The 25,063-nt window shown below is 43.9% G+C and overlaps 2 protein-coding genes across 3 annotated transcripts; one reads left to right on the top strand and one right to left on the bottom strand.

The window, feature by feature from the left end:
• Positions 1 to 1,534: 1,534 nt before the first annotated feature.
• On the bottom strand, positions 1,535 to 13,720 carry FAM217B (family with sequence similarity 217 member B). Of its 2 annotated transcripts, none has more exons than XM_061631108.1 (4): positions 13,176 to 13,720; positions 9,241 to 9,352; positions 9,062 to 9,147; positions 1,535 to 3,457 (listed from the first exon to the last, which is right to left on the bottom strand). In XM_061631108.1, exons 1-4 carry the CDS (start codon positions 13,199 to 13,201, stop codon positions 2,308 to 2,310), a joined length of 1,374 nt encoding a protein of 457 aa, XP_061487092.1. In that variant the 5' UTR covers positions 13,202 to 13,720; the 3' UTR covers positions 1,535 to 2,307. The 2 variants fall into 2 exon arrangements, with proteins under 2 accessions (XP_061487092.1, XP_061487091.1); XM_061631107.1 differs by having other exon boundaries at positions 13,171 to 13,720.
• Positions 13,721 to 20,994: 7,274 nt separating this feature from the next.
• On the top strand, positions 20,995 to 24,023 carry PPP1R3D (protein phosphatase 1 regulatory subunit 3D). Its single transcript, XM_061631109.1, has one exon. It carries the CDS (start codon positions 21,006 to 21,008, stop codon positions 21,984 to 21,986), a length of 981 nt encoding a protein of 326 aa, XP_061487093.1. The 5' UTR covers positions 20,995 to 21,005; the 3' UTR covers positions 21,987 to 24,023.
• Positions 24,024 to 25,063: the final 1,040 nt, after the last annotated feature.

Here is a 25,063-nt window from a genome sequence, read left to right on the forward strand (position 1 = left end):
GCATGATTCCCACAAAGCCCTGAGGATACAATCATACAATCTTTGGGCCACAAAGAAAACACAGGTGAAACTGCTCCCAAAAGTCATGATAAAGTTGCGAACTTAAGAGAAAACGAGTGTGTGACCCCAGCCTTGCCCACTGCCAGTATGCAGCCCCTGACAAAGTATCCCAGAGGGTATGCAGCCCTCAACTGAATGAAAAAAAAAAAAGCTTCACCACCCCTGCACTAATGCGTGACACAGGGGCTCTTTTTGATGCAGCAAGGCATTGAGTTTCTCTTATGATCATAGTGCTTTTGTGCACGATGAGGCTGCTGATATATCAAACATCAACTATGCTGATCCCTGTTCAATTGATGGGCAAAATCAACAGATTTCACTTCCAAGTATACACTCTGGTACTGTCACCTCTTTTTGGGCTGCCCATGGCAACCATTTTCTGCTGGCACCTATAGCACTTTTATCAAGGTATGAGTACTGGCACCTCATTTTTATTTTTCCAAAAAGAACTATTCACACTGACCTTTGTTGGAAATACCCTTAGAATTCTAATATTTTCAGCTCCCAACCCAGAGTGGAAAAGTGTCAGTTCTTATGGAGGCTCAGAAAAATTATGGACCTCACTGGGGTTTTGACTTTGCATAGATAAAGCGTGCTGGCTCAGTTTTAAGCCTATGTAGACTTTGGAAGGAAAATAAATATGGTCACAAACAAAATGGCAGAAACTGTAAATTAGCTGCTAAACAAGGCAAAAGGCTTGATCAGATTCTCCTTATTTGCTTATTCCAGGATTACGTAGCAGCAAATCTTCCAAAGACAAATGAAATGAAGAATCTGTGTTTTCTTAACACTTTCTACTATGTTAGAAAATAGATAATTCTTTGAATGAAGACTAATGGAAGACTCTTTGCTATAGTGAAAGTACTTTCTGCTGGTACAAGATTAAATTATGAACCATATACAATGGTGTCTCTTGGAGTGTGTGGCATGAGCAATCTCACCACAAATTTTCCTATGAGGAAGCCAGATCTCCAAAAACAATGGACAGTAAATCCAGTATAACCCTAGTGTATATGGCATGTGTTTTTGTCATCAGGCCAGAAGGCCCTGCCTTCCACCCTCCTCTGTGGTCCCTAGCCCTGGGAAATTCTACCCTAGCACTTGATCCATCTCAAGTGTGTTCCAGACTCGCCACCAGGCTCATGAACCAGCCTTCCCCTGAGCATTCTTTGTAAGCAGTGACTATTTAGGTAGGCCTCCTGCAGGCCATAACATGTACAGTATTTCCATCTATGTGGCTTCATTTCATTCATATCCTATCCGTTTTCCCCTGGATCTGATTAGCTGACCGACAGAAATCTTCAAAGACTCAGTCACTTTGCCATGCCATGTAACTTCCACCATAGTTCTATCAAAGTGATATGGGACACAGCTATCATCTTTCTTCTCATGCACCAGTCCCCAGAATCAGGAGTTCTCATACATTCTTTTTGAAGTTTCCCCAATTAAAATAAACAAACAAATAGCTATCCAAGTTTCTCCAAACGTAGCAAGTTTATATCATCATTTTAAAGAGGGAATCACCACCCCAAAGTAAGAAATTCCCGTATTTTTTTCCATGTGCATTAGGTGCTTATAAATGTGCCCCTATGTGCTGAAATCAAGATGCAATCATGGAAAAGATAAGCTTGTCTGAAAATAAATGCGCGAAGAACTTAAGAAGAGCCTGCTGGATCAGGCCAGTGGCCCATCTAGTCCAGCATCCCGCTCTCACAGTGGCCAATCATATGCCTATGGGAAGCCTTTTTTTCTTATGAGTATATTGTATATTTCACCAGAGAGCACATTTATAAGTAACCATGGAAGTATTATAAGGTCTTCCCATTTCACCATGACATTTCCCTGTAAAAACTGAGAAAACTCAGCTCAACAGAGAGTTATTTCGCTAGCCATTTATTTCAGGACCAGATATTTAAAATAAAAGTGTGGGAACAAGCTTATCTGGGCTTTGAGCAAGTTTTGATGTGCTTATCGGATAAATCCTGGGAAGCAAAACACTTGTTCTGCTGGCCACTGCAGCAGAAGTTAGCATAAGAGGTGGGTCACTTCACTTCCTGTAATGTGTTGAATGGGAAGGGGTGAATCAGAACTCTGTTGCCAGGACCAATCACAACACATGGCATGGAGATCAGCGAAGAGCATGTATCTCCCTGCCACATAGTCTATGAACCGCTGTTCTAGCTCTCTGCACCACAGGAAGGGTTTCCAAGCCACACTGCAACCAGAACAAGAAGTCCTGCCACTGCATTATTTAAATTTACATGGTGTTTGCTTCACGCCATTTGCTTTTAGCTTCTTCTCTGTTGAAACTTTTTTGGCAGGAATGTAATTATTAGCATTTCCATTCTTCTTGGGATTTGTGCATGTGTAGGGTGGTAGTCCCTTGAGGGGAGGAGCTGAACCATGGAATGAAGAGGGTTGCTTGGGAGGTCTAATGTTGCCAGGTCCCTGAATCATAGAGCTACTCTCAGACGGATGCTTACTGACAACTTGCTGCTTGGCTGTTGACCGCTTTCTTGCTTCACCAGGTCGTCTCGGATGAGCTGAGCAGCCACATGCTGCTTCAGCTGTTTTCAGCTGACCTTCACAGGGAACAACCTGGCTGGTTCCTACCCCATGCAAGTCTCTTCTGTGGCCGGAATGGCTGGCGGATAGTTTCAGAAAGCTTTCATGGGCAGTCGGTTGTTTCTTTGGCAAAGGACTATGCAATGATTTGCTTTTGCCAGGGCTTTTTAAGGTCCGAAGGGCACTAGGAGCAGTCTGAGGCCTAGCTTTGGCTGCCTTTCCTTTCTCAGCCTGAATTGTTTGCATCTGCAGCCACTCCAGCTCCAAAAGCCGGTCAACATACTTCTCAAGAACTCCCGCCGGCTCTGGCCGCGGCTCCGATTTGCACTCTGTGTTGACAAATGCCGCCAGCCCTTTCAAGTCCCAGGTGTTGAAAGGGGGTGGCAGGAAGTCAGGGTAATAGTAATCGGGTTGCTTAAATTTTGCGTCAAAGAGGTGCTCGAAGCAAAGCGGGTCTATTTCTTCCGCTCGCAGGTTGAGCTCCGGTGGCGTGCAAGGCGAAGGGGGAATGGGAATTCTCTCCGAGTCGGAAAGGTCACTGGCGCTGTCCTGGTCAGAATCGTCTTTCATAATCCGCACAGATTCAAAGTCAAGAAACATTGCATCAGCAGAGGTGCTTTGATATACAGGGCTGTAGGAAGCTGCTTCAGCCAAAAGCCCTTCAGAGTTTCCCTCTGAATTGCCTTTTCGTTTGCAATAAAAGCTCTGAATCAGCATATCTTCTGTTCTGGTGGAATCACTCCAGGAGGCATCCTTACCCACCGAAGGGATTTTGCTCCATCCGGCCTCATAATGCTTTCTTACTTGAGGCTGCTTTTTTAACTGTGGCGTTCTATATGAGGAAGGACAAACATACGGCAAGTCAATTTATTTGCTTCAAACAAAGGTCATAATCACAAATGTGTAATTCAGGTGTGGGGAACCTTTGGCCCTCCAGTTGTTGCTGAACCAGAACTCCTATCATCCCTGGCCATTGGCCATGCTTGCTAAGGCTGATGGAAACTGTAGCTCGGCAACATCTGGAGAGCCAAAGTTCCCCACACTTGGGGAAAGACAAAATACACCAAAAGACTTAAATATGATGATATGAACAAACTAGTTCTAAAAAGATTTTATAAAGCAGGGATGGGGAACCTGTGGCCCTCCAGATACTTTTCTCATCAGTCCCACCCAGCATAGCCAATACTCAGGGATGACTGGGGTTGTTGTCCAACAATATGTGGAGGGTCACAGGTTCCCCATTCCTGTTCTTAAGTACTTTAATGACAGCTTATGTCAGGTGGTCCTCAGTAGGAGGAATTGCAACAGTCTGTACATAATTACATCAACATTTCTCAGCCGCCACTGCAAAAATGCTACCATGTAAGTAACACATTTATCCACTTCAAGGCAATAAAGTAATATGAAAGTACCAATAAAGTAATATGAAAACCAGGCAGGAAATTATATAAGAACATTATACAATGGCAATGGGTAATACTTTCATTATATTTTGGCCACGCATATAAAAAAATGGTACTCCGGTATATCTGTCATCGAAGGCAGCTGAAGGCATTGTCTGGAAGCAAAATCTCATGAATGTTTTCATCAAAGCAGGATATTAAAGACTCCTGGATAAAATAGCACCACTCCAAGCACTGAGTATTTTGAATTCTCCCCACATCTGACAGGGCACCATTACCAAAAAATCTTAGATTTACAGTGCAATCCTATACTGAAAAGTGGGTTTCGTTATATTTAATGGGGTTTACTCCCAGGTAAGTGGATACAGGATGGATAGCCAAAGCGATGCCCTCCAGATGTTGTCGGACTATAACTCCCATCAGCCCCAACAGGCACTGTCAGCGGACAGGGATGATGAGAGTTGTAGTTCTATAACATCAGGAGGGTCACAACCCACCCCTGCAAAAAAAAGGATACAAATTTTAATTTTGGGACAAACTGATTTTCTAGAGTACATGCTTCAGTACGGGGACGGATACCTCATGCACAACAGGCTGTATCCAGCCCCACAAAAGTATCCCCCACAACTAAGGGTGTGTATTGGCTCTGTGTACTTTCCTAATTACGAGGCAATTTGGGGTGATTTGGGTGATTACATGCCTGATTTGGACTGTGCTGTTTACAAGGCCTGGGAATTGGTGGGTATGCTGGGGGTTCAGATGGTTAGCCTCTGGTCCTTCAGTTGCCTATTTTGTAATATATATGACTACAATCGAACAGTGTGATCCTCAACATGTTTCAGTAGTAAGTTCCACTGAGTTCCATGGAACATACTCCCAAGTAAATGTAGAATTGCAGCTTTAACTGCTGTCAAAGCAAAGCACTTCTGTTTAACCTATTCAAGAAGACTGTTTCTAAATTGTTTGACACAAAGCTAAACATATTTGTGTCCAGCTGAGTTTAACCAGACTCCAGTATATTAAACAATATTTCTAATTAAGTCATTCTATAAGCAGTGGAGCAAATGAATTTCAAATTGGATCTAAAAATCAGCATTTGTATTAAATGGCATTTGTATTAAATGGGAAAAAAAGAGATGGTTATTGTTTCTGGACAAAGTCCATGCCTAAATCAATGCCATTCAGTGCATTTCAGTTAAGCTATATGTTCTCAATTGTGAACTTATGCGTTCTCAGAGATATGTTCCAAAAAAGCTTCCTATTTTAGGACCTTTTCTAATTAGCATATACAGTGAATAAGGAAAAAATGGATCTGGCAACTTCTTATCATGTAATTAAATAAAATGTATTATTTAACATAAACAGAAAAAAATAAAGGTGGGATGATTGCCTTGTCGAATATGGATTGAGGCCACTGCTGTTTCCATTATACTGTGGTGCTGAAGTAGTGTTCTTTCCCAACACAGAAGTTATAGTTATACACACAAAAACTTGTGTACACTTGTGGTCTCTGATAGCTTCCTCCCCACTGCTCCGCATCTCAGTTCCCTCGCCCTTCCCTGGAAACAAAACCACCAACTCAATGACACTTCTGATTGCTGTGTTCCTTACACAAGTTCATCAGAACATCAATCCCAGAATGAAAATTCTAACTTCAGCAAGACTTATTCCAAGGCCTGTTCACAAAAGAAATGTGAATATATACCAATCTGCTTTGATGACCTGGCTTCATAAGTGATCCTAGGACTGGGCCAGTGTTTTGCATGGAAAATTGTCCCCAATTCAATCTCCAGCATCTCCATATACAGCTTGGATAGGGTCCTGCCTCAAACTCTGAAGAGCTGCTGCCAGCTAGCGTAGACTTGGGGATGGGAGGGGAAGGGAGACCATCTGAGCCTGGGCTGGAGGAAGTTAGAAGAAAGCCACATTTTCAGTTAGGGCAGGAACTAGCAATCTTAAACCGTGACAAGCTGCTTTGCCAGTGCAATTACAACGCTAAACATTATGCTATGCTTAATCTATTTTATTTTCCAAATACTATATTATATTCCCCCTTGCACTGTTAAGGTTTTCTTCAAAGTTAATAATATTGTTTTCTATATAAAGATATTGTGCTTTGCGTGAAGCACTGATTGATTTGTTTCAGTTACAATCTTGAATCTGAGGTCTACAGCACTGGTTACATTTTATTTCCCTGACACACTGGGTTGCTAAAGTGCAAATTCAAACCCTGATTAGACCACCAAATTAATAACTGAGTGACTGACTCAGGGTCAACTTTTCAGAACTACCATGTATGGTCCTTTGAGTCTTGGCTTAATGTTCCATTTCAAATACGCTGCCTGTGTAGATGGTGTCATTATATAGTTTAGTCCCTAGATGGCACTGGACTTAGTTGTATCGGGGTTGTTTCTTATGCACTGTTCTTATTGGAGAGAGATAATGGCTTATATCCAATACAGCACTAAGCAACCGTCCCATCAGCGCAAGGATTTCTGTGTGTGCAACAGGACTCCCCCCCCCCCATGCCCCCTAAATCTGTTCTGGAGTGTTCCCTAATCCTCCAGTGCAGATATGGGAAGGGCCCGGAGGGATGAAGAGGAGGGGGGAGAAGTCCCACTGCACAATCCTTGTGCTGATGGGACTGTTACTTAATGCTATGTTGGATACAAGCCAATACATTTTTGGCCAGCTACCAGACCGGTATATCCTAGGCCTTCTATGATGCCAGGCCTGGTTCCTGGAATTGATAAGACATTGCAGTACTGAGCCTTACTTAAAGCAAAGCGCTAGTTTACAACTTCCTTCGCCTTCAGCTCATTCTACAACTCTGTTTCCAAGCCACAAACTTATTTCATTTGTCTACTTCTTTGTTTCCAATTACTTTAGAAAAGGTGGTAATATTTAGATTCAGACCAAAGTTCCCCAAAGGTGGGGGGCCTTCGGGTATCAAGTGACTAATAAATCTAATGAATAATAATAACAACAACAACAACAACAACATTCTGGCACCCCTTATTGTCTACTTGCATTTCTTTTGCCAAGGTTTATGTTCCTTTTTGTTCTCATCGGGACAAGACTTCATTTCCTGAAGGAAGCCTTCTTGCCTGTAATAGCTTCCTTGTTGCTGTGCAATAACCATCCTGGCATCCTCTGGGCCCCAGTGGTACCTTTCCTGACGTGCAGTATACAGTCTAGCTGAGCTTCTAATATTGTGGTGCTGAACAACCACCAAGCATTCTGGAGAGATTTAACCCTCTTGTTGTCTTTCAACTTCGTTTTTAGTCATCCCCTCATTTTGGGGGGAAATTTCCTCTTTTGAAGTGACTGTGTTGGATGTTCTCAGACAGCTTTAAAGATGCACTATGAACCATGCCTGGAAATAGACCAGGAGACAGTGTAAGTGTTTTAAGACTGACAAGCTGTGTTGTTCATGCCAGTTCCAGCAAGCCACATAGCTGTTGTTTTTGTATCCAGTGCAGTTTCCAAGCAATCTTCCAAGATATGCATCTAAACAGGATGTTATCAGATGACGGTGGCCAGTCTATCTCTGTCCAGGAAGGGGCCACAGCTGGTGCTCCTCCATCCTCATTTGGTGAAAGCTGCTTCACGCCATGGAAGCCAGTGGGACCTTGAGATACAAGGGCAGATTGAATAGCTCGTTCTTTAGAAGAACAACCCCTTTCCAGGATAGTGAGAACCATTTCTTGGGGCAGGAAAACCACCCACCAACAGTACCTCTGTCCTAACAGGTTTGAACTTCAGTTTATTGGCCCTCATCCAGTCCCTTACTGACTCTGGGCATTGGTTCAGCAGTCCTACAGCTTTACCCAAGCATGATGAAAATGAAAAGTAGAGTTGAGTATCATCAGTATACTGAGGACACACCTTGCTCCAAATCCCTGAGTGGCCTCACTCAGCTGCTTCATCTGGAGAACCTGCAACCCTCCAGATGTTGTTGGATTACAACTTCCATTATCCCTGACCACTGGCAATGCTGGCTAAAGCTCTTGGGAACTGGAGTCCAACATCACCTGAAGAGCCACAGCTTCCCACCACTGATGTAGATGTTAAACAATATGGGGGAGAAGACAGAACAACAGTCTTCTACCACCACCTTCTGGAAACAACTTTCAAGAAAGGAATGAAACCACAAAAATACAGGTGTTGGAAGTGGGGCAAGAGCAGCTTCTGTTTTGTTCTTTTGTCTATGTTCCAGAGGGAAGATAGAGCTAGGATCCTCCAGATGGATAGGCTTGTTTACCTTTACCTGTGATGCTCTGACTGATTTCCTTCTGTCGCTAGACTGTTACATCTTTAGGGAAGCTTACCTGCCCCTCCTCCTTCCGCCCTTTCCTCTCCTTTGTTCTCCAGCTGTCCAGGAGAGAGGAGACATCCCTTTGTCTCTGCTCTCTCCAAGCCATGAGGCTAACACCCGCACCTGGGTGTTACACCTCCAACTTAGTTAGTTAGAACTAGGTTTGCTTTTCTATCTACTATGTATTTCTATAAATAAAGTAGCTTTTCTTATTTTACTAAGTCTCCAGTCTCAGTGATGCTGAGTGATGCACGGTAAAAGCCTGTACCTAACGGACACACACGCTGGCACACTCGCATTTTAACATCTGCTGTTACTCTGCTGCTGTTGTGTTGCTTTTAAATGAAATTAAGCAACACAAGCACACACAGCCAACAACAGGGCCCCAGCCTCCATCTTGAACAGCCAAGAATGCTATGGCTGATAGAAAAGAAGCCCACCAAGATGTCCAGAGTTGCATTGCCCGTGTATTTCTTCCAGCGTAGATCATCCATCAGAGTGATTAGAGCTGAACAACAATCATCTGCTCAAGCACATCGCCAAAGAAGAATATAGTTGCAGTCCGCCAGTAGTTTGGAATATTTGCTTCCTGTTCTCAGAAACCTCTCAAGACTTGTCCATGCCAACTTTTGTGTTTCTTCCTCCTCCATTCCCACTCTTGTTATCAACAAACTCATACACCCACCATTGAAACCATAATGCGAGAGAACTTTACCTGTTTTCTTGGAGATTTTCACCAACTTGTTGTTTTTCTTTGTAGTGAATAGTTGTCTGCCTATTTTCTGTTGCATGACAGGAAGTCTACAAGAAATTAATTATTGTGTAGTTATAATTGCAGTATAAAAAAACACTGCACATGTCTGCAAATAATCTGTGAAGAATAAGAAACTTTACCTTTTTAGTAGCAGATGAAACATTTTTGCCAAGCCTGCTGGGAGAAGGTCTTATCTGTGGCAGTGATTTCTTTAGTTCCTTGGCACTCGGATGGTTCTTTCCTCCACTGGAACTAGGAATGATTAAAAAGAAGACTATTTTCAAAGATATAAATCACAGAAACAATTCTTTATCTCAGGAGGGTGAGTTTACACATGCACTGTTTGCAGACAATTCTAAACACAAGAGAAATCTCTTGTAATTCCTACAAACATATTCTTATGAGATTAAAGAGAGACACATCCAATTTTCATTAGCTGAAATCCATTATTGTACCTCTATTTTACTAAGTGTGTTCTTTGGGAAAGGGCCTTTATAAGGCATCAACCACGTAGGAATGGCAAAGACTTCTAAGCCTGTGATTTCTAACAGCCAAAAATGCTTGACCTTAGAAATGGATTAAAGGAAAGATGGCTATAGATGTCACATTTTGGAATCCAGAGAACTAGAACTTGGGCTTTCTACATTGGGAGGTATTGGCATCTACCTTACAATCACAGTTAAAAAAATGAATAGCCTGGGTCATATTGTGTTTGGGTTAACTCATAACGTTGGTGGAACAATACTTGGAGATGGTGCCTATGCCTTTAATTAAACATGTGATCTGATGGAAGTGTGGCAAGAGCAACTCCTGTTTGGTTCTCTTTGCATGCCTAGGGGAGATAGAGGGGGTCCTTCAGCTGGCTAGACTGCATGTCCTTACCTGTGTTCTTTTATCCGTCTTCCTTCCATTGTAAACTCAAGGAGCTGACCTCACTTCCATCCTCTCCTTCCTTTTTTTTTCCAGACCAGACAAGGGAGAGGAGACATCTTCCCTTTGTCTCTTTTCCCTGAAGTATGAGGGCAGTGTCCAGGCCTGTGCCTCCACCCTAGTTAGGAAAGGCTCTATCAAGTAGCTAACTATCAAGTATGTATTTCTATTAAGAGCCTTTTCTTATTTTACTAAGTCTGAAATCTCAGTGACTCAAAGCAAGATAAAAAAACTTGTTTTCTCTCAGGTAAACCACACACACTCACACTGAACAGAATGCTGAGCAAGCTACGCTCAGCTAAAGTCTGCTAAATTTTACCAATCCAACATGATCCACTCCAGATATTGTTGAACTACAATTCCCTGACCACCAGCCATGTTGGTTCGGGACGATGGGACTTGGAACCAACAACATCTGGAGGGCACAGGTCCCCCATCCCTGTTTAACTATTCCAAGGCACCAAATGGGGACCTACTACATCAGAAGCATGTCCTGTTACCTCCTCTGCTGTCTGTGGCTGAGCAGAGCAAGAGATTCAGTGGCTGTATTCTGTCTCAGTGGTTCAGAACCCTGACAATGTAGGCGCAAAAACACTAAAAGCACTCTAAAACATATTAAAAACAAAAGACTTTAAAACACATTAAAACAAAACATCTTTATAAAACATCTTAAAAAGAAATTCCAACAGAGACGCAGACTAGGATAAGGTTTCTACTTAAAAGGTTTGTTGAAAGAGAAGGTCTTTAATAGGCACCGAAAAGATAACAGAGATGGTGCCTGCCTAATATTTAAGGAAAGGGAATTCCAAAATGTCGTGGCCACAACTCTAAAGGTCCACTTCCTATGTTGTGCGGAATGGACCTCCTGATAAGACAGCATCTGCAGAAGGTTCTCACCTGCAGAGCACAGTGATCAAGTAGGTATATAAGAGGTAAGGCTATCTTTCAGGTATGCCCTCTGATTGTTCAGTTCTGCCCTCTGATTGGCCAGAGAATCAGATTAGCCTAGATTAGCATTCTAATAAGGAACTGTGTTGCTTCCTGCTCTTCCTAATTCCACTGCCAATTCCTAGGTCCTCTTCCTGCTTCTGCCTTGCCAGCAGTTCTGGGAGCCTGCCAATGCTTAGTCAAGAAACTAAGCAAATGGAAGACAATGATCCATATTTCTAAAAACCAGATGGGCTGCCTTCATCCAGCACCTACCCCCAGGTCTCTGACTCACCCCTATGTGCCACCACCATATGCAATCTCTGATAATAATTATTTGAAATCTAAGGATTGCCTGCCTTGCTGTTTCTTGCGAATCACTGGAATAGGTTGCTGTCACAAAAATGTGTATGTGTGGTAGGTGGTAGTGGTGTTTGGACAGTTTTGACTGTCTATAGATGTTCAGTACATCCGCTGTTAGATACTGTGGGTGTTAAGAGCAAAGGAGAGAAGAGGAATTTTAAAGGAGATGTTCATGAGAAAGGAAATACTGGGGTTCCAGTATCACTGACTGCTGAGGCCGTGAATAACTATCAAGTGCCTTACAACTTACTATCTCTGGCAAGATGTGTGGATACATCAGAAATACCTGCTCCTTCCAAATCCCCAGTACATGGTATATCTGCTTATTACCATTTGCACCAATGTGCACAACAGGTAAGTCACACAATGCATAATTAACTTAAGGAATTTCCTGCCAAGAGACCTAGTTACGGCTATTAATTTAGAGAGTGCTTTAATACGAGATAAGACAAATTCACGAAGGATAAGGCTATGAATTGCTATCTGGAAAGTTAAAGGGAACCTACATGTTCACATGCAGTATACCTAGGAATATCAAATCCTGGAGACAAACAACCCCGGAAGGTCATCCCTTCATAAGCTTGTGGACTTCCCAGGGGCATCCGCCTAGACGCTGTCAGACTAGATAGACTCCTGGTCTGATCCAGGAGGGCTGTTCTTGTATACTTTATAGCACAGTGGGGAGGAGAGCCTGGCTGGGAGTCCAGAGTCTATGAGTTCAAATCCCCACTCGTGTCTCCTGGGTATCAAGGGCCAGCTAAAGATCACCCCCACAGTGAGTGGCTCAGGGATTACATCCCCTGTCACCTGTGCAGCCATGGGCAAGCTGCATAGTCCCAAGGAGCCCAGCTGCCCCCCCCACCAGCTGGCAGTTGCGGACAAGGAAGGGGCTGGCTTGTGCAGCTGTGGCAACCTGAGCAGGCCCCAGCCAGCTGGGGAGGGCTAGCCTCAGAGGGAGGCAATGACCCCCTCTGAATACCACTTACCATGAAAACCCTATTCATAGGGTAGCCATAAGTCGGGATTGACTTGAAGGCAGTCCATTTTCCATTTTAAAATCTTGATCCACATATTGCAATTTGCTATACCTTGCATGTTTTTCTCATGCTGTTTGTTTGTGGTCCCTCTGAATTTAGAGCAGCCAGCAAATAGAGAATGTCAGCAAGATTTAGGTCAGTGTATAACTTTTTTTCTCCACTTTGAAGGGAAGCTACAGAATACAATACAGTCACACAACAGTAGTTCACAACACAGGTAAATTGAAAACAACCTGGAATGAAACAACAGCAGTACACAGCTGTGCATTTGCAAGTTAACAAGGAGTGCTAGTGTTACATGTATGATAAACCAAAGAGTTCTCTCCTTCCCTTTTCACCCATCCCTAATAAACAATCTCACATGCAATCCGATATGTGTCTACTCAGAAGTAAACCCTGTTGAGTTCAGTGGAACTCACTTCCAGGTATATCAGACTGCAGCTTCAGAAACCGATATTCCTGTTCCAAAACAAGCATCATACCTAAACTACATCAGCATTTGCAAATATCTCAAAATAACAGCACATTGCTTATTCTGCACTAAAAGCACATAATGCAGTGTATAAATGGCTTATATCAATAAGGTGTTTTACAGTATTGGTCTGTAGCAGCAGCAAAGCAATGCTGTACAGATATTTGCATAGATGTAAAACGATAAAAAAGGCAGATGCATTCTAGCCTAGCTCTTTCCCTGAACTTCACAAAACAGCAACACATCTCCATGCATCATTTCCTATCAATCAGCGACAGGCCTGCATGCATCGCGGATTATTTCTCTAACTGAACGAGACAGACAGCAAAAGAGATCCTTACGTTACCATTCCTTTTCCTTTGTGGATCTCATGGACCCGAGCTTCTTGTTGCAGCAGGCTTCCTCTGCGCAGCAAAAAGGGATACTCGTGAAAAATGCCCGGTCCCATTATAAGAGAATTGCATCCTCTGGGATTTTGTTTTACATCGGCCTATGCACAAGCCTCAAAAGGCAAAACAGAGCGCCTTCAGCATCCTATGTGCATCCAAGGCAGAGGGAGCAAAATGACACTGGGTCTCTCCTTACATCCTAGGATTGCTGCAGTAAACAAACGCCATGCATTGCTAGCTTGCACGCTCGCTCGCTCTCCCCTCCACGTGACTTCCCTCCTCAAGTTAATGAGATTTTATCCGTCTCCGCTGTCGGGTCGCATCGGAGGCCGTCTCCCCCTCCTCCTTCTCCCAGACTTTGCATAAGAGAGAGCTGCGTTATTTATCTAGCATTTGCAGATCCTTGCAAAGCTCTCATCGCCGGCTTATGAAATACGAAGCGGGCCCGCTCTCTCTTTTCCCTTCCCTCCAGACCTTCACAGCTTGGGTAGGTGAGCCATTGAAGTCGCAAAGCATTGTGGGGCCCTGGAGATACTTGTGTGTACAGAAAAAACAGGCCGGCTGCTGCTGCTGCTGCTGCTGCTTGCGGAGGTATACCAAAGACATCTTTGACCTTGACACAATTATTAACCAAAATGGAGACAATAGTCAAGAAATCAGAAGAAGGCTATGCCTGGGGAGAGCAGCAATAAGAGAACGAGAAAAGGTCCTCAAATGCAAAGATGTATCACTGAACACTAAAGTCAGGATCATTAGGACCATGGTATTCCTGATCTCTATGTCGGGATGCGAAAGTTGGACAGTGAAAAAAATGGATAAGAGAAAAATCAACTCATTTGAAACTAGGGTTGCCAGGCTCAGGACCTGAGACTGATCCTGTATCTTTAGGAGAAGAGAAAGTCAGCCAAGTGCAGGTTGTTCTTGCAACACTGTAATAGGAAAAACCGCAAGGTGGAATCCTCCCTTCTCCCTGCACAACTTTTAAAGATACAGAAGACCTCTTGGTTGGCCTCCAAGAGGTCTTCTGTATCTTTAAAAGTTGTGCAGGGGGAAGGGAGAATTCCACCTTGCGGTTTTTCCTATTACAGTGTTGCAAGAACAACCTGCACTTGGCTGACTTTCTCTTCTCCTAAAGATACAGGATCAGTCTCAGGCCCTGAACCTGGCAACCCTATTTGAAATGTGGTGTTGGAGGAGAGCTTTGTGCATACCATAGACTGTGTAAAAAATAATAATTGGGTGTTAGAACAAATTAAATCAGAACTATCACTAGAAGCAAAAATGATGAAACGGAGGTTATCATACTTTGGACACCTCATGAGAAGACATGATTCACTAGAAAAGACAATAATGCTGGGGAAAACAAGGGAGTAGAAAAAGAGAAAGACCAAACAAGAGATGGATTGATTCCATAAAGGAAGCCACAGACCTGAACTTACAAAGTCTGAATAGGGTGGTTCATGACAGATGCTCTTGGAGGTTGCTGATTCATAGGGTCGCCATAAGTCATACTCGACTTGAAGGCACATAACAACTACAAACTAAAGGCATTCTTGATTTTTGTGACCAATTCGGAGAAAAAGAAATGGAAGAGTTTTGAGCCTGAAGCTGGAGCATCCCATCCTGAGGCACCAGGACAAATAGCCTTGATTGTGTGCTGTAAAGGCAAATAAAAAGACTGTCTCTGAAAGTGTGATGGTATGAATAGGGCCACACTGCTGGTCTCTTGGTTTGCTTGTGGTCCAAAATAAACCTCCTTCCTCTCATTCTGAAGCTTATCTTTAAATTACTGAGAAAGTAAAGGTAGCCCTGTTGATTCATAAGAGAAATTTTGAAATCCACACTGGGACAATACTAATTATCATCATCGTCATCAGTTAACACACAAAACATTCATCAAAGAAAAGAGAAACTTCCAATATATTTGGGCAGTATTATTAGACTAAGGTTGCAATCAAATGCATGTCTACTCAGAAGTAAGCTCCATTGGGTTCAGTGGGACTTACTCCCAGGTAAGTGTGTATTGGATTGCAGCCTAAGACTTTTATTAGGCAAAGCCTCAGTAAGAGTTCTGGAAAGCTATTTTTGTGACCTTTTAGTTGGCCTAATAAAGCTATTGCTCCAAATACAAATTCTGTAATGTTCATTTCATTTTTATCCTGCCTTTTTCCTCACAAATAGGCTGGGCAGTCCTCTGTATGAAGGATTGTCTTGTAGTCCAGGCTTGGTTTGAAGACAAACAGTTAAAAATGGAGAGCAGGAGGGGGCTTGATGTTGTCCACTCACAGTTAGGACATATGACATCCAGCTGAGCTGGGTGGCACAGAGGTCACATGGTCACAGTTTTGGCCACTATGATGAGATGTATTGCATTTCTGTTTAAATTATAGTAACTGGGTTGCACCCAGTGTAGCTCTCAGTAAGTGCCCTATTGACTTGACACAAGAATTTCCACTTGTGCAACAGGACTTTCCCCCTCTCCTCCCCTCAAGTGTAAATTGTTGCGCTGAAGGATCGCTTACTTAGCCATACTTTGGATGCAACCCATTATTTCTAAAATTGCATCTCATATCAATTAGCAGAAGCATTTTGTGTTTTTTTGCAAATCAGTGTCTTCTGTTGTCCTCTTTTTTGGGTTTTTAATGTCAATGTGTAAATGGCCATCCTCTTTTAAAAAAAAAAACTTCTGGAAGCCCAGGGGATATTTGTTTAGTCTACTATGTTTGTTATGATTTTTTGTCCTATTTTTGTAGCTCATTTTTATATATGGTTTATACAGTGTTTATACTAAATGTTGATGCTAAAGACGGTGTTCTGTTCAGTTATTAATTGTATTTTATAGATTGGGTTATTTTTTGCATTTGTCAAGAGGTTTTTACTTATTTTGTACACCCAGCTCACCCTTCAACTGACTCTAGCATCTTAACCTCTACACACTTCAGCTCTCTAAATGGGCACAAGGCTTCTTCACTTCCTGCCAGTCAAAAGAATACGGAGTAACTACTATGAATTGCATAATGCTTTTGATAGCCATCCTCACTGTCCCATGGAGGCTTCAATATATTCTAAGCCCTCTGCAGATTTTAAAGATGACAGTCCCAGTCTGCAAGTTCACAATAATAGTGTGACACAGAAGGAAGAAGGTATGAGGAGAGAAGAGGAAAACAACCACTAGAGAAGCTGCTGCTTCACTGACTGATAGATAAGACATTTTCAAGTCGGAGAGCTTAGTTTCCTGGGGCTGCAGATTAGAATTGCACCTGGCCTCTGCCATCAGCCAAGGGACTCAAGGCTATTCGGAGGTTACCCCAACTGCCTCCCTGGAAGAACAACATCATAACAAGGGGATGATCAGCCTGACCTGGTCCCATTCATCAGTCAGAAAAGGAGCAGCTACAGGGAGCCTCCTTCCCCCACTGCATCCCTGCCCGGAAGGACATTAGCTCCAGTTGCCCAGAAGTGATGGGAAGCACACTGTGGTCTCTGGCATCAGCTAACAGAACAAGGCCTTCTGGATCAGTTGTGGCACCTCTATCCAACCAAGAGCACCAGCAAGGAGGAGCTCACCTTGCCTCCAACTGGATATTCTGTGTGTAGTCTTTTTAGGTCGCTTCCAGATGACCTGTTTATTGAGCATTTATCCTGATTTGTTTGCACAAAGGTTGCAAGGTGGTTTTACACCACCTACTGTTTATTGAGCATTCATTCCTATTTGTTTATGGGGAGATTATATGATGCCATGTCAAGCTATTGTTATCCTACACTTTCCAGTGCATCACCATTTTCCCTACCGCAAAAAGGGTCTTTTTTTTAAATAAGAACACTGGTTTGTTGTGCCACAGCACTAAGTCCACTTTAATTGTGGGGCATAAATTTGCCGATATGTGATTGACTCCCACTGCAAAATAGCAACAGTCTTTATAAGCCCAAGGGCAGGGCCTTGTTTGAAAAGTGGGATGATAGATAGATAAATAAGACACCAGCCTTGAAATATGTTTCTCCGTTTTATCTCATCCATTCTGCTGGCACCCCCCCCACATACACACATGGCAGTGAAGTCACAGTGATTCCCATTTCACAGATAGTGACAGCAAGTTGCCTGAGGCTGCCTGGAATGCTCATGGCCAAGCCGGACTTAAACCCAAGTTTCCATCTGGACTGGTGGCTGCTCCCCAGAAATACTAATCTATAAGAGGATAGAATCATACTTAATATAGAACTTCCCCTAAGTGTTATATTCATGTGGGTGTGAGCTCTTTAAGGGACATGGATCCATATATTCAATTCAAAACAGATGTAAGTCATGCTGAGCCCACAAGATAGGGAAGGACATGTAAGTGGCCAGCACGGTGTAGTGGTCAGAGTGCTGGACTAGGGCCTGGGAGACCAGGGTTCAAATCCCCATTCTGCCATGAAGCTTGCTGGGTGTCCATGGGCTAGTCACGGTCTCTCAGCCTATCCTACCTCATCACAGGGTTGTTGTGAGAATAAAATGGAGAGGGAAGAGAACCATATGTGCCACCTTGAGCTCCTTGGAGGAAAGGTGAGATATAAATGTAATAAATAATAATAAGTCTAAATAAACCAACTAATTAGCCAATTATGTCACACCAGTTCTCTGCAGAGAAACATGTGGTAATGTAGAAGGTGTTTCTCAGGAACACTGTATATTATGCATTATGCTATGTGCATTTCACTTAAATTCTTATACTGCAGGGGCAGTCAACATGGTGCCCTCCAGATATTGGATTGTATCCAACATAGGTCTAAGGCAAATGTTCTCTCCTTGCACAGTGAAATACCTCTGTACCGTCCCTGTCCCCAGTGCCTCTTAAATCTGTTCTATGGGTTTCCCCAACTCTCTGGAGCAGATCAGGGGAGAGTGCAGGGTGCATGCAGGGGGAGGAGAAAGGATAGTCCTGTTGAGCACACAAAAATCCTTGTACTGATGGGACTTCATTAGTAAAATACTGCCCATTTGTGTACTGCATCTCCCATTTCTTCCAAACCCTGTTCTGCTTGGACATGCAACCTAGGGTCCAATCCTCAATCTCAGGCCCACTCTCACCCTCCTCCTCAACTGGCAGTAGCCACTTCCAGAGGCTCATGAATGGAGTTTGGAATAACTCACGCTAGTAATGTTGTCGTCCAATAGTTAGGATTGCTGTGTAAACTGAGTAAGATAACCCGCCAGAATGTGAACCATAGTTTCACTCATGGATGGAAAAGTGGATTTTTGGAAAGTTTTAAATAAGCAATATGGCTTAGTGAGTGAACACGGAGGATAAAGAAGAGGGATGGATGAAACGGATAGCTATAGCAACAGATATGAAGAATCATCAAGGATGGGAGGGCTTATCAGAAAGGATGAGCTGTTCTGTCTTAGACACATTGAGCAGGAGAATGGGATGAGGAAACAGACTAGATGAAAGTGGAGAGCTTCACGGGGTTGCAAACTAATCAGAAAAAAATCAGCCTGGCCTGCTCTTGTCCATTTAATGGCATTTCACTGTGTAGCAATCACTGACCAGGTGAAGCTTTTAGCAGCATGGAGGCAGTCATTATTGCTTGTGTCAAAATTCCAATGCTTTTAAGAATGCACAGCTACAGTGACCAATTAATAAGCTGGTGACCTAGAGGTCTGAGACACAGGGACAGCTGGGTGCATCTGCATATGTCACAATTATCTTGTAGTTTCTCTTTTCTCTGAGAAATAGCTGCAAGTTTGCTGAAGGTGGTGCATTTTCTGCAAAGACAAATACAGAAGAGTTTCCCAGTGACCATATTATTCAGGCAGTTCCTTAAACATTTCCAAAAATATGGCTGCACTACAATGTTCATTTTACTTTGTTCATTTTCTTGCTTCAAACGAATTAATTGCTTTTAAGAAATAAACTAAAAAAAGAATTACACTGATGCTAGTTGTCCATGCCTCAGACATAACTGAGAGAAAGTAGACAAAACACAAGTGGAGCATTTTAGAGTAACTGATTGACACCGCGACCTGAAGTTAAAGAGGGCATACTCCTAGGTAAGCGCGCATACCATTGCAGTCTGAAGGTTGTAGTGAGATGCCCTTAAAACTCCAACTCCCATCAGCCCCAGCCAGAGTGGCCAGTGGTGAGGGTTGGTAGGAGTTGTACTCCTGCATCTGCTAGATAGGTCAGACACCATCTGTGCACGCTCAAAGCACTGTTGTGTGTATGTGGGAGAGAGCGATACTTTCAATTTCCTTAGAATTCGAGCTAAAATAGAGAGACGGGTCTCCCCTCCACCCCAGCTAAAAGCAGCGAATGGAAGATATGGGTTGACTACGAACGACGAATCCCATAGGCTCCTTGCCTCGCAGTATTTTCTTGTGACCGGCTCCACTCAACCTCTCTGGATTCCCCTGCGTGGGAGAGGAGGGATTACTCTTGGCTGGGACTGATGGGAGTTGTAGTCCGAACTCATTTTGAAGGTACCAGGCTGGCGAAGGCTACAATCTATCCCGGGCACTTGAAATAACATCTATCCAGCTGTTTTTCCTTCTTTGCTCAATCAGCTCCCCCGTTTTTTACGCTTTCTGTCCGCGCTACTTGTTTTACCTCCTTTCCCCCATCTCCATTTGCACCGCCTCTTTCCCGGTTACTTCCCTCACATTCATATCTCGTATTAAATCCCCCTCCCCAGTACGGACAGGAGGAAGGGCAGCTAGCTTCGTTTGCTGCTCGTGCGCAGGCGTGGACCTAATTTTTACGCGTACGCAGAACCTCGAGGCAGGCGAGTGGTGTGGCTGCCGCAAGTGTCAATTGCAATTGTGAAGGCGGGCGTTGGCTGTTGCCCGGGACGTCACAGAGGGCGTGCTCTCACGTCCTCGGCTTGCAAACGGGCTTGCCTGGTACCAATTTTTTTTACGTAGTCAGCTGATCAGCTGGGTGGCCTCGGTGGGCGAGAGGAACTGCAGCACCCGCTTGCCTGCCTTGCTCGAGGCTGCTCGCAGCTCTGCGCGCCTGCAACTGAAAACGGGGCGAAGCAAAAGCTTGCAGACGCCCGTGCAGTCCACACTAGGGGGCGCGGGAAAGAGCCAGAGCGCAGCTGGATGTGGGGTCCAGAGTCTCCAAACGTGGACTCCACCTCTAGCCGTTGCCATAGCCTGAATCATCATCCATCTTGCAGCAACAGCGCCATTCAACCTGACAGCCTCCAGGTTTCCACCGTCCAAGGAGACGGTCCCCAGACTCCCTCCAGCTTCTCCAACTGCCTTGATTCCCTCTCTGTCCAGCCCGACAGCCTCCGAGCCCCTTCCAGCCCGGGCAGCGTTCTGGATTCCTCCAGTATCCAAAGTGACAGTCTCGATTCCCTGGCTGGGTGCCACGAGAGCTTTGCATCCTTCAGCCGCCTCCAACAAGACAGCCTCAATCAATGTGACAGCCTTGAATCCCTCAACCTTTATCGCTGCAATCTCCAGCCTGTCTTCAGCCTTTGCGACAGCCTTGACACTTCTAGTGTCCAACGAGACAGTCTCCAGTCGGTGACCAGCTTATGTGATAGCACCCAGGCCTCAAGCATCCAGTGTGATAGCCTCGATTCCCCTTGCAGCCTGTGCGATAGCCTGGAGACCTCCATCACTCAGCATCATTGCCTTGGATCCTTCAGTGTTTGACTAACAGCCTGTGCAAAACTCTCTTAATCACTGTGCCACCTATCCAAAAGCCTAGAATTGCTCTAAATAAAGACGTCGGAAGCAGCTAGTGGGCCTTGCCAACCAGCGCCTCTCCTCCCACCAGCCCTAAGCTTTCTCCACTATGTCTCGGCAGAGTTTGTCATCAGGAGCAGCAGTGTCCGCTCGAGCTGTTGGCCCTCCAGAGCAAATGGTGTTGAGAACCCCACGGAGGAGCCACAGCTACCTCTCTGATCTCTATCAGAACATGCTGCAGGAAGAGAAAGCCCGGCGTGTGGAGCAGAGGAGGTGCCAGCATGGCAGCAACAGTGCCAGCATCCTGAATGTCTCTGTCAGTGAGAAGATGCAGCAGAGGCATCCTCAGAGCACCACGGTGACGAGCTGTGACCCACACCTTAGGCCCATCATGCGCCGCCGGGCCAGGTCCTTGCCCAGTTCTCCGGAGAGGAGGAGGAGGATGACAGCACCATGCCGTGTCCCAGGGTGCAACACCCGCAGGAACAGAGTCAGGTTTGCAGATGCGCTAGGTTTGGAGCTGGCTGAAGTGAAAGTGTTCCAAGCAGGGGAAGATCCATCTATTCCTCTGCATGTTCTCTCTAGGCTGTCCATCAACTCTGATCTTTGCTGCAGCCGATTGGACCTGGAGTTTACTATGCAGTGCCTGGTGCCCAACTTCCAACAACCTGCTGACTGCGAAGACTTCCTCAGCCGCCTGCAGGAGCAGCAGGTGTGCCTTGAGCGAGTGACCAGCTCAGATCTAGGTCTGAATGGCACCCTCAAGGTTGTCAATGTTGCCTTTGAGAAGCAGGTAGCTGTACGCTACACCTTCAATCACTGGAGGGGTCAGCATGAAGTAAATGCTCAGTGGCACAGCAGTGTTCCCGGCAAGGAAGGGCAGGCTCAAGCGGATGTCTTCACCTTCTTTCTTCCTGTGGCTCCTTTCCTCCTCCAGCTGAGCTCAGTGGTTGAGTTTGCACTACTGTACCGAGTTGGCGGGCAGGAGTATTGGGACAACAATCGAGGCAAGAACTACAGCCTCACATGTAGGAGTCACCCACTTAAGATGCCCAGAGAATGTGAAGAAAGCTGGATTCACTTCATCTAAGCAAAAGGAGATCAAAAGAGCTACCGGCCTTTTGCTACCCTGGCACTATCTTCTTTTGGCATTTCTCTCCTTCCTGAGGCACCAAAGAAACCCTTCAGAATGGCAAAGATCCTTCCGAATAAAAGAATAACAAGTGATCTGCACAAAAGTTATTTATAGAAGAGGGTTAAAAAAAAAAAAGCTAAAGGGCCATAACTACATTGATTTGCATCCAAATGCTTTTTTAAAAAAGTATAAATCACTGCAGAAAGGACACTGTCAGGAGATGCAAGCCATTTTTTAATTGATTTGATTAACTCTTGTGGTAGTCTATAAAATATATATTAGGGTATTTTCAATCGTACAATTTATTTTTTCACTCTATTGTTTTGCACTTCAGTCAATGCACTTTTGCACTTTTTTTGGTAAGTCTTTTGCGGATGGAACACAAGCAGATTGCTTTTGCTACTTTGTAGCAGAAAAATGTTGCACAGATTCTATGCACTGGTCAAAAACACTGCAAAGTCTGGGGTGCAAAAAGGGATGTTGTTAAATACTACAAATGTTCAAATATAATTATATATTTTAAATTGCATTTTATAAAACGTATCTGACAGTGTCCCTATATAAGGCATTTCAAGTCCCTAAAAATGATAAATTATAAGGTCTGGTTGTTACTAAAGATAGGCCACTGTGCAGTTTTGCAGGGAAAATGTCTTCACGTTCAAATCAAAACATCCATAGGAAGCAAAACTAGCCTATGTAGAGCGGCTTCTTTTCTAGCTTGTTTTATTTAATGATACAAAAACCGTTTTGCACTTTTGTAATGTGTGCCATTTGAGGATAATGGAATGCTGTACAAATATTGTCTCCAGTACAGTACTGTATTGGAATAATTCACCTAGATTGCTGGATAGTAAGATACAGAAATGAAGGCCATCTACAGAGTTAAGACAACCAATATTTGTAAAAGGGGAATGATGCTGAACTTCATAAAAGTAAAACATTCTCTGAAATGCTTAGCTAAAACATGGATAATGACATTGTGGTTGCTAATGAACTACAGTTGAATATTAGAATGTTTGATTTAGGAGATATGTGTTTATGCTGCAAGGGGCCTTGGATTCAAATGACAACAAGCCATGGTGAAGCTAAGCAAAGAGGTTGTTTTGATGCATACCACATGTTGTTTTGCCCTTGAATTCAGGGTTGGTTCCCCTCCCCAAATTGCAAGTGGGGTGGGTGATCTGGATCAGGACTCTAGCATGGGAGCAGGAGGTTCTGCAGGCACAATACGGATTCCCTTCCCCCTCACACCTGCAATTTGCATTACAAAAACAAAAACAAATGAGACCTTTGTTGAAATGTAAATTACTGACATGTGGGAGCTGCAGCAGGGTGGCAGATGTTTAAAGTATCACTTCATGCTAGGGTCTCATTTCAGACCAGAGCCCCAAATGCTGCAATAGTGTGTGCGTGTTAAACCCCTATATTTAAGGGCTGAACTCCTCAGTTTACTCCACATGTAGCTTGGCTCTGAAACTGCCTTATTTGTTGAAAGTTCAGTCCCATGGATTCCTTTGGAAAGGTGCTGAGACAGAACTTTTCTTCTCTATGTATTTCCAATATGAATGTATACAGTAAAAACGGTGATTGTGGGTGAAAAAGCTTCTTCATGTGCCATGTTTCTGTCACAGTTTTTCTACAAATGTGTTAGGGTGATTTCTTGCCCTGCTGTAGATAGCATCTGTATGTGCTATTAATAGTGAGATCGTTCTAGAAACACACCGCTACTGACAACATTAACTATTAAGATGGATGTGCACTTCTGTGCATGGTAGGGCTAAAAGTCACCATATATATAAAACCCAACTGGCGATGTGACATGCCTATACAAGCCTCCTGAGGCTGAAAAATACCATAAATCAAAGATCTAATATTAACTCAGTAGGCCATGCCTCACCAAGTATGGGTGTAGTGAAATATAGGGAAATCTCATCCCCTCCCCCTTATTTTGCAGTGTATTGTTGTAGCACTATACTAAGCAGCATTATACAGAGTCAGAACCTTGGTCCATCTACCTAGCAGTATTTACACTGACTGGCAGCAGCTCTCTGCAGCTTGAGGCAGGACTTTGGTAATGGCGAGGACTGGATCTGTGACCTTCCACATACAAAACACGGGCTTTGCACTGAGCAGTGGAGTGTGTGCTTCATTCCTACGTGATGAAGGTACTTGGTTTCAAGTTTCCTGTATGTTGGAACTGCACTGGGCCTTGAGAAACTTGGGGGCAGTTATATGGCGGTGCATTCCCGACATGCATAACCTGTGCCTCATGGAGGCTGGAAGGCATCCCAGAGACCCAGAGTAGAAACTCATCTCAGTCGTACTTTTGCTTCCATGGGAGATATTTTCTCAAGGGGCCATTCTTCAGATACTGGAGATCCTTTGAAGTGCCTGGCCAGCATTAAAGGAGCATAGAGTAATGGAAAATCTATTTCCCTTATTAGTGACTAAGCCAACAAGCGCAGCAGAAATCCTGTCACCATACAGGAAACTCATTCTCCATGTGTGGATTCTTATGTAGCCAAAGCAACATCATCCGTGTAAAGGGAGGCATCAGGAGGCTTGTGGGAACCTCAAGGCTTTCAGACACACAAAAAGTATTTGGGGGGAGAGAATCCTAAGGAAGGAAAAAAACCTCATAGTCCATTGAAGACTGAACATATTCTGTGAGCACGGAATGCTAGCCAATTGGTGGTGGGAAACAAAATTGGGCGGGTGGCAGCAGAGGGAAAGAAGTAGAATGGAATGGAACGGAATAGAGCCTGGAAGACAGCATGGCTGTCTGGAACCTCAAACTGGAGCAATCCACAGTTCAACACATTAGTGCAGGTTCCTCTTGTACACCCCGAATACTCAAGTTTTAAATGTCCTTATGGTATTATACTACTGAGAGATTCTTATGGTTGCGATTTCACAAGGTTTTCTGCTTTCAGACTATGTTTTTTGTTTATATATGTTTATTATATATATGCAAGCTTGCCTAGCCAAACCCTTGGATGAGTACGATAGCAGGAAAGCTGCACTGTTGTGTG

The sequence above is a fragment of the Rhineura floridana genome, chromosome 6 (assembly GCF_030035675.1).
Source record: "Rhineura floridana isolate rRhiFlo1 chromosome 6, rRhiFlo1.hap2, whole genome shotgun sequence".
Classification (NCBI taxonomy): domain Eukaryota; kingdom Metazoa; phylum Chordata; class Lepidosauria; order Squamata; family Rhineuridae; genus Rhineura; species Rhineura floridana.